General features: G+C 43.5%; 2 protein-coding genes across 2 annotated transcripts; one reads left to right on the top strand and one right to left on the bottom strand.

Moving 5' to 3' along the window:
• The first annotated feature begins 802 nt into the window (after window positions 1–802).
• On the top strand, window positions 803–4,818 carry LOC117837471 (probable protein phosphatase 2C 28). Its single transcript, XM_034717110.2, has 5 exons — window positions 803–1,265; window positions 1,525–1,946; window positions 2,373–2,740; window positions 3,317–3,553; window positions 4,222–4,818. Exons 2-5 carry the CDS (start codon window positions 1,625–1,627, stop codon window positions 4,492–4,494), a joined length of 1,200 nt encoding a protein of 399 aa, XP_034573001.1. The 5' UTR covers window positions 803–1,265; window positions 1,525–1,624; the 3' UTR covers window positions 4,495–4,818.
• A 966-nt stretch (window positions 4,819–5,784) lies between these two features.
• LOC117837474 (protein CHAPERONE-LIKE PROTEIN OF POR1, chloroplastic) lies at window positions 5,785–8,937 on the bottom strand. Its single transcript, XM_034717112.2, has 3 exons — window positions 8,567–8,937; window positions 7,395–7,755; window positions 5,785–6,221 (listed from the first exon to the last, which is right to left on the bottom strand). Exons 1-3 carry the CDS (start codon window positions 8,873–8,875, stop codon window positions 6,046–6,048), a joined length of 846 nt encoding a protein of 281 aa, XP_034573003.1. The 5' UTR covers window positions 8,876–8,937; the 3' UTR covers window positions 5,785–6,045.
• Window positions 8,938–9,490: the final 553 nt, after the last annotated feature.

Genomic DNA, 9,490 nt, shown 5'->3' with positions numbered 1-9,490 from the left:
TTCAGCGAGAAAAGTTTTCAGCAACAACTAAACGGGTCCAGAGGAATGGGATAGGGACCGCAGCGCGCGCACACACCTGTCTGACCCGTCCAAGCTCTCATCCGGCATCGGAACAAAGCCACATCGCGTACACGCTCTTGTCATGTCGTTTGGCCTCTTCCTATTCATTCTCATTCATTCCAGTGTGATGTGCTCGAGTCACCGTAGCTCCATCGGTTACGCTCTCCTTTACAGCAACGAGTTAGCCATTCCAGAGCCGACGCACGCTTCGTTTGATGAAAGATGAAGCCACCCGTTTAATATGGAAAAGGAAGTTTTCAAGTGCACTTCTTTTTCTCTGGTAAAATTCAAGTGTACGATTTTAACCAGAAAATTTTAAGTGCATGCTTGTTATCATCATAAGAGAGAAAGCAACTCTTTGACCTATTGCTCGTGTAGACACTGTTACTCTACCCTATCAAGTCAATTTGTACCTCGGTGGTAGAGTGTAAACAAGAATAGCCTAAGAAATATGACAAGAAACAAAAGTTGACCGAATTGAGGGAGACTAATACCTGACGAAGACCTCCTTTGGAATGCGGATCTTATCTTGAATCATGTGGAAATTCAGCTGATTTCTTCGTGTATTTGTATGAAATCCATATATTACACTCCAAAAAAGCCCTAACTCAAGGAGTATTGTTACGTCTATGCAAAATAATGCCAATACTGTCAAAGTAAGAAGGTCATTAGAAAAGGTGCTTTTCTTGCAGGTTGGGTGAATCGAAATGGGTGGAAACTGATTTAAGGGACCGAACAAAGCCCTACGCCACCACAGGTCGCACACAAATTAGGATTGGCAGAGCCCATCCTGCGCCCTGCCTTGCTGGCTCTGACCTCTCTCTCCCCTCTCTGGTCGCTCCCCTTCTTCTTTTATTGGGTTTTTTGTCTCCTTGGATTTGCGCTTGTGCTCATGTGGGCGCGTACTAGTTCCCAGCATCAGAGAGAGGAGAGAGCTCTGAGCTGATTCATCCAGTCTGCAGGATAGATTAGATTGGGCAGAGCTGCCTGCCAGAGAGAGAAAAAGAGAGCTCAAGGGGGGCATAAGGAGAATTTTTTATCCAGCTTCCTGCTTGATTCTCTTTGATCCCGGAGAGCAGCCGCCAGTCCAACTAATCCTTGCTGTTCGTGTGCCCGGGCTTTGATTGCTCTCCAGATCCGAGCCACCTGCTCGGTGGATTCCAGGAATCGAGCACGAACTCGACAGGGAGTTCTTAGGGAAAAAGGTGAGGCCCTTTTCTTCTCCCTCCTCATCCGTCCACCATTGCCAAACTGTCCGTCGCGTAGTCTTAGCTCCGATTGGTAAGCTTCAATTGTTGCTTCTTGATCTGTTTTTTGTTGCTTACGCTGGACGACGCTTGATGCATACGAGATGATGAGTTCGATGCAGTTTCTTGATCCCTGCATACGATCCACCAGCTCAGGCGCATAGAAATTATTGACTTTTAACTCGCTTTGATTGCGTCTGTTGTTTCGGTTGCACAGGGGAAGAAGAGGCTGAAAGGGCGGTGAAGTTAGGAGCGGGCTGGGTCCCTTGAGCATGCCGTCAAGAAACCGCGTGGAGGGGAGGGCGATGAGATGAGGGATGCTGGCCGCAGTGATGGACTACTTCAGCTCCTGCTGGGGCCCGCGATCTCGGGCCGGGCACCGGGGCAAGGGCTCCGACGCGGCCGGCCGGCAGGAAGGTCTCCTCTGGTACAAGGACGCCGGCCAGCTCGCCACCGGGGAGTTCTCCATGGCCGTGGTGCAGGCCAACCAGCTGCTCGAGGACCAGAGCCAGGTGGAGTCCGGATCGCTCTCCTTGGCTGACCCCGGCCCGCAGGGCACCTTCGTCGGCGTCTATGATGGCCATGGCGGCCCGGAGACGTCCCGATTCATCAATGACCACCTCTTCAACCATCTCATGAGTAAGGGCTCTCTATATGCGAAAGTTGCTGCTGCTGATTTCTTTTCTTTTTTCCCCCCTTACTTAGTTTTAGAGGCACTGATGATGATGCAATGATCTAATCCTAACTTTTGCTGTGTTGATTTGATTATGGGTTGCATTTCTACGACTATTAGCATGATGACGATGTTGACTGTATGTCTCGAAAAGTGCATTGGTACTTATTGCTTTCACCGCAGAAATTATCATTGGTTCGATAGATCTGATTGGTAAACTTGCATATCATGACCAGATATGGGATGGCAGTTGGAATTGTGTCAGGTTTTTGCAAGAAATAAAAAGACATCGACACATCGATTTATTTGCTGATACTGTCTTGAGTGTGTTACCTTACTTATTATCAGTTTTCTTTATTTGTTCGATGTATTAAAATTATTTCTTTTTCCAGAATTTGCAACTGAGCACAAGTGCATCTCAGTGGATGTGATCCGGAAAGCTTTCCAAGCAACTGAGGAGGGCTTTCTTTCTCTAGTCAGCAGGGAATGGGCTTTGAAGCCTCAGATTGCATCAGTAGGCTCCTGTTGCCTAGTGGGTGTAATTTGTTCTGGGACTCTCTATGTCGCGAACCTCGGCGACTCACGTGCAGTTCTTGGAAGGCTTGTTAAGGCAACTGGGGAGGTTCTGGCCATGCAGTTGTCGTCGGAGCACAATGCGTGCTACGAGGAAGTTAGACAAGAGCTGCAGTCAGCACATCCTGATGATCCACAAATTGTGGTTCTAAAACACAATGTTTGGCGTGTGAAGGGTCTCATCCAGGTAAACAAAAATCTGTACTCTAACATCAGGTTGCTAATTTGCCACTTTATTGGGTAGGCTCATCTAGCTAATTAGTTTTTGAAAGCATTCGAACTTTTGACATCATCTGTTGTTCTCATTATAGTCACACTTTCCTCATTGTGGGGTATGGATAATTACTTTTGTATTCGCATTATCTCATAAGTTAGGTATTGGGTATGGTCTCATTCCTAGAGCTAAAGTTATCTGCATTCTTTATAGTTACGTCATCATAAGGTCCATTATCAGCTGTCAATAATCATGCAACATACTTGTCATATATCTCAAAAATAAATGTGGATGGTAAGATGTAACCTTTGGGCCAATATACTATGTTACTGCACTGATAACACTTGTCCTCCTATTTGTGCTTTCACTTTACTGAAAGGTGAGTGCACCATATACAGGAGAAAACGATGTATTTAGTGTTGCTATTGATTAATATTTTATTCGTTTATTCACATAACCATCAAGCTAATTTAACACTTTGAGTGCGTTGGAGCCTTGTCAATATGCTTTATCCATGCTATTGCTTATGTGGTAAGGTCATATCTGCAGATCTCAAGATCTATCGGAGATGTATATCTAAAGAGACCGGAGTTTAACAGAGAACCTCTTCATAGCAAGTTTCGGCTTCGAGAAACCTTCCAGAAGCCAATTCTTAGCTCTGATCCTCAAATTACTGAACACAGAATACAGCCCAACGATCAGTTTGTTATATTTGCTTCTGATGGGCTATGGGAGCATCTCAGCAATCAGGAAGCAGTTGACCTTGTCCAGAATAGTCCCCGTAATGTATGACTTCTTCTCCTCTGCTACAATTGCAATGGGTTGGAATCTATTTGTCAATTTTGTTCCATTTACTGGATAGATAAACAGATGTTGAATTATGTTGTGCTTTCATTGGATTGTGTTTTCTCTCTTAAAATGAACGTGTTAGTTTTTTTGGCGTTAAGTGAAATATATGATATGAGGCTTTTCAAATACTATAATTGTTTGAATCAAGCTGAACTGGTGGTGACTTTTTTGGGTGTTAGAATACAATATACATCTAAAATCTGGATGTAACTCACAACTTAGAATGCAGAGCTTAAGCATTGCACAGCACTTGGTTCTTCACCACTGTTAAATGAATCCTTCATTGATTTGATTAGTTATATCGAACCCACTCATCGTTTTATTGTGATACCTTAAACTTTCTAACTGCCACACATTTCTCCTGGATGCCTATTTGTTCATTTGGAGTATTCTTTTGTTCACTTCCTCCTAAATTCAAATGCATTCCAAACAACATAGCACAAGTCAATTCAAACTATCAAAGCAAAAAAAAACATAGCACAAGTTGCTTTCATTAACCATATCACAGCTCTGGATTGCTACCTCTTTCTTTGTCGAATTCATGTATCCTTTGGCTTGGTATTGTTTGCTTCCTACTTTAAAACATTGTGATTTCCTTCCACCAGGGAATCGCTCGAAAGCTAGTGAAAGTCGCGATGCAAGAAGCAGCCAAGAAGAGGGAGATGAGATATTCAGACCTCAAGAAAATCGACCGCGGGGTGAGGCGGCATTTCCATGACGATATAACCGTCGTTGTGATATTCCTTGACTCAAATGCCATGAGCAAAGCTAGCTGGAGCAAAAGCCCCTCGGTCTCTATCCGAGGGGGCGGTGTCACCCTTCCCGCAAAATCCCTCGCTCCTTTCTCAGCTCCAGCTCAGCTGAACAGCACCTACTGAAGAAGTTATACCGGAAAGAAAAGGCACAATGCAGATCTGCTGGAGATGAGAGCTGCTGCTGCAATCAAGTGTAGTGTAACACCTGTCGTGTTGCCCTTCTCAAAACCTACTGTCTAGACTCCGCCTGGTAATTAGCGTACTGATAGCGAGGTATAAAAATTAGATTATTTCGTAGCGATGCAAATCCTTCCTTTTCTTTTTCTTCCTTTCTTCTCTTTATTCTTATCCCTTTTCTCTTCATTATCCATGAGAGAACAGGTGGTTGTAAATTGTCCAGAACATGTTTTCCGTAATAGTCCATCATATCCCGCTTTTTCGTGTTGATATGAAGGCGGCAGCATCACTGCTCAAGATAATGTTTTAGGACGCATGGTTTGACTAGTTCGGATCCAAAACTTTTGATGATGTGCTGTAGCAGCATGTTGCTCTCAAGAAGGTAGGTACTGAGCTGCAGTGTGTCCTTTTTCTCGACATTTTTTTAATGAAAGATCTGGACGCGTGGCTTGGCCATTCATAGGTTGATCCGGTTCGTGATTTTGCTCAGACAGCTAGCAGCATCAGAGATTTGACATGTAAGGAACATCACACACAGTGACACAGATTTTTGTGACCCTGAAGGTTAGTGGCAGGTCGGCACACGAGTGTAAAGGGATCAGGCATTGCTCACGGGACAGCGATCTACTCCACAACCTGTGGAGTACGAAACTAGGCTTAGGCGTTTTAGCTTACAGGCTGTGGATTGGCCGGGGGATAGGACTTGTTCGTTCCAGCTTGCAGATCATCACAACCTGCAAGCTGCAATCCACAATATGCAAGATAAAACAAACAGGTCCTTAGCTGTTTATATGCATTATGTGCGTTATTAATTGAAACACAAATGAGCCCACATAGTTGATATCCAAGGAACCCATTTATTTGACAACAATCCATGAGACTGGATGGATTCCAAAGTCATCTCAAACAAATACTCCTTTCAACCATGCTAATGTCTCAGATTCACATTTTCACATCTTATCACTATCGCAAAGGATACAAAGAATCTTATAAAGTAATCCAGACATAAGTTGATGCGAGAAACATGATCCGATCTGACTTTTGAGGCAAACCTGGAGCCAGTCTCGGAGGACTGCAACCTGCAACTAATCTTAATTGAAGTGAAAGATAACAGTTTCAAAGATACTGAAAGAATAGCAGCTGTATACAAAGTTCAATGTAAATGGGTTGCTCATATGACCAAAATCTCCAGCCATGAATCCAGCACCTTTGGCTTCACCATTTTCAGCAGTGACATACCAAAGAATTAAATGCTTTGCTTTGATGTCAGAAAAATGCAAATTTACATTGAAACCCGTACAAGCTTCTTTCAGAAACACAGATTGAGCTTGATAGAACTAGATACAGGTGATTTTTATAATGGACAAAGATGTCAATATATTGTTTGCTATACACATCTGCTTCCATCTGTGGAGAATAGCAGTTTCCTGACTCTTCTTCGAACATGATATCCATTTCAGCTAATTACATGCCAGGTTGACAGCTTGATTTCAGATCCTACCTAACAAATAGTGATACCAACAACTGGGAGAAGAGAATAAATTCGCTGACAACGACAGCAGGGGAGTGGATGCCTAGAAAGGGCACGATATCAACCTGCAGGAAATTCTCCACTGCAGATCCAACAGTCGCACCAGCTGCAAGTCCCCCGACGGTGATCAATGCAGCCTTACCTGGATAAAGGACCACAAAAGGCTTTATTATCATGCTAAATCTATACATGAAGGTTGGCAGAAGAGCAGCATTAACCTAAATGTTGAACCAGGTTTCCTCCCATAAGTAAGCAATGTCATAAAATGCACAAAAGCAGATAGGGGTTTTCTGGACTTCTATGCCAGCGAAACCCACATGCTCACTCACTATCAGAATTCTTTTTTTTAAAAAAATAACTCACCATAAGAATTCTACACATGCATTTCAAAATCAAGGTACTCCATAGTATAGTACAGTCACCAGACATCTGATCTACTTTTTACTATTGTACCTGAATATCTGTATTTGTTTCTGATGGGCTAATACTATGTGCCCTCTTGAAGATTAGCTAAACTTTTCTTTTCATCAGGAGCTCATAACTCTTTGAACCAAACCTCACTGTCACCTGAAGCCCATCGAATGGCCCATGAGCAGAATGATTATAGGGACACACTACAGAAGACTAGAAGAATGGCCACACAAAAGGATGATGCAGCATGTTTGACTTGGCTATCCAGGCACCTTATCCAAAAGGCTGATATTGCATGAGACAGACTAGCATTGAATTATGACAGATATAGCTTTTGTCCAGTATAACCTAATGCAAGCAATCTCTGCTTAATCACCCTTATAACCAACAAGGATACATGCACCTTTCTTAGTAGCATATGAGTAGTGCCGTGGTGGGATATCTGGGTTCTGTACTATACTCAAAAATAAAAAATGACACTGATAAATTAAATGATTCATGACCAAGTACTAATTTGCGAGAAAACTACCATGACAACACAGCCTACAAAAGCAAGAAGATGATATAGGTTTCATATATGATGAACAATGCACAACTTTATGCCGCTCAACGATTGCACCAGGGCGAGCGAAACTGGTTTTTGCCAAAAAGGTGAATAATGCGATTAAAATGTCGGTGCTTGTATAAATTATGGAATCATTGCACCTTCAACTTTAGATGAACATTCCTATGCTTCCACAATACAAAATGTGCAGGCTTAAATTTTTTTGCTGTATACGTTCTAAAAACCAATGTCCAAATAAACCAACATAAGGCATTGGATATATAACTATGGAGCAAAAAAATAAACCAACATAAGGCATTGGATATATAACTACGGAGCAAAAGTGGTGGATCAATTTACCTAAGTTCATATTTTTCTTTGCCAGGAAATACAATGACGCACCAAATCCTGTTGCTAGGATAAAACCTGGAACATCAGGGCTAGTGTATGCCGATGGTAAAGATGTAGAGCTTCCACTAGCATATGTGAAAACCATCAGTGCACCATAAACGCATGACTGGATGCCCAAGCTGCTCGAAGATGGAGTCTCAAATGTAATAGGTGCATTCTTCATGGTTGCCTGCATCCACTGCGGGACAGTCCCTGCTCCCGCACTTTTTACAGGTTTAACATCAGCATAGCGGATGCTGTTATCAGCAACCTTTCCAGCCCTCCGCTGCGATAAACTCTGCATAAGCAACATGTCATAGGCAGCTTCCACCTGAAATGAAACAAGGAATAGGAGTCAAATATGGCACCAGGGAAGTGTATGAGATTGGATTTCTGTGTTCATTTGAGGAACAGCCGTAACTACATGTAAAATTGTTTTGAAATAGACAGTTAAGGAATTAGGCAAGGATCTGAGGAACAGCCACAAACAACTGTACATGTCAAGAGGACGGCTTGCAGAAGAAAACAAGAAGGAAATAAAGCTAGTCCATTGGAACAAGAAAGGCTATAAATGTCATAAAATAACAGTAAGCTGCAACAAAAATTGAGCACTAGGAACATGCAAAAAATTAAGTTACTGAAATTTTAAAACCCTTCCATTCCTACGAAGCAGGCTACTACCTCAAAATAAGGCAATACATATATGATCATCTCCACCATGGATATACAAAGACCAATACCTCTTTTAAGTCTCAAACTAACCCACTGCATAGCTTTTTAGAGATCACGCATAATGCATCGCGAATCAAATTGCATGAACCAATGAACAGGCAGTCCATCACCAACTTAATGAGCCAGATAAAGTCATCACCCTTTCCCCCCACTGTATTAAGAGTTGTATTCATAAACAAATTTTGCTTCTTCATTTGAGAAGCGCGCTAGGATATATAACAACAGTCCACATCGCTTCACACATTCCCAATTGATCCAGGCGGCTTCCAGTACTAAATTAGCAACTTCAATCGGAGGTACCAAGGACACAATAAAGAATCGCCTTATTCCCCCTGAGCGGCTGAGCACAACAAAAGGCGGACGCAAATGGAATAATAATAAAGGGGTGGAGGAGAAGTAGTCTCGGGGACCTGGGCGACGGCGTCCTGGTCGTCCTTGCAGGAGGCGAGGACGGCGTTCTTGGCGCGCAGGATTTCTTCGAAGGACGCGCCCTCGGCGACGCCTAGCAGCTTCAGCGCGCCCTCCACCGTCATCTCGAACGGCGCCGGCGAGGAGTCGTCCGCGCGGGAGGCCGCCAGGCGCGGCTGCCTCCACCGCGAGCGGGGGAACGCGCAGCACCGACCCGCCGCCGCGGCCGTGTACCCGCGCAGGAGGGGAGTACCGCCGCCGCAGCCGCCGCGGGCGCCGCCGCCGAGGGAGAGGGCCGTCGCCGTGGCCATTATTTTCTCTTCGGCTGCGCTCGCTTGGAGCCTCAAGTCTCTGGCGTGCGTGCGCTGTTGCTGTGTGCGTCGGCTTCTGCCATCGCGGATGATTTTTTTGTCAAGGGTGGATTCTGCCCTGTGGGTCCGGGGGGTTTCGGACATTTCTTGGGGTTCTTTTCGGAGGAGTTTTTGGATAACCTTCCAAGGCGGGATTTGGTCATTTGGATGCCACATGGAAATATTCTCTTTCGTAAAAAAAGAAAACTTGGAAGAGTTCTTTATTAACGTGGGCCAGTGTACATGATGACTAAATAAAATGATAATAATTGGTCGAGATGTACATAAAAACTGTAAAATAATGTTGATAATCGATATTCTAAAACACAATAAGATATACCTTCAAGGGTATCGGTTATGAGTTTTTATTTTTGCAAACTTTATTAGTTTGTACTATAAGATATTGAAACAAAGCTTCAAGTAGAAAATAGTCTCTAGAGGATTCGGTCTCTTTTGAGTTTTGACAATTTAGCAATTCTACTAAGATTGATGTTGATTATGTGTGGGTCAATCTGTAACAAAATTCACAAGATCAGGAACCAAAAGGAATATGGAGTACACCATGAAGTGGATTAT

This window comes from Setaria viridis, chromosome 9 (genome assembly GCF_005286985.2).
Source record: "Setaria viridis chromosome 9, Setaria_viridis_v4.0, whole genome shotgun sequence".
Lineage (NCBI taxonomy): Eukaryota > Viridiplantae > Streptophyta > Magnoliopsida > Poales > Poaceae > Setaria > Setaria viridis.
Note: the sequence above shows the minus strand (reverse complement) of the source record. Positions and strands in the feature narration are given on the sequence as shown.

Bases quoted from the DNA above. Each gene is read 5' to 3' on its own strand.
- LOC117837474 (XM_034717112.2), bottom strand. From the start codon at position 8,875: ATGGCCACGGCGACGGCCCTCTCCCTCGGCGGCGGCGCCCGCGGCGGC. The intron at 7,756-8,566 runs GTCCCCGAGACT...GTTTCATTTCAG, and splicing joins ACCAGGACGCCGTCGCCCAG to GTGGAAGCTGCCTATGACAT. The intron at 6,222-7,394 runs GTAAATTGATCC...TCCTTTATCCAG, and splicing joins AAAGAAAAATATGAACTTAG to GTAAGGCTGCATTGATCACC.
- LOC117837471 (XM_034717110.2), top strand. From the start codon at position 1,625: ATGCTGGCCGCAGTGATGGACTACTTCAGCTCCTGCTGGGGCCCGCGA. The intron at 2,741-3,316 runs GTAAACAAAAAT...TCATATCTGCAG, and splicing joins GTGTGAAGGGTCTCATCCAG to ATCTCAAGATCTATCGGAGA. The intron at 3,554-4,221 runs GTATGACTTCTT...TCCTTCCACCAG, and splicing joins TCCAGAATAGTCCCCGTAAT to GGAATCGCTCGAAAGCTAGT.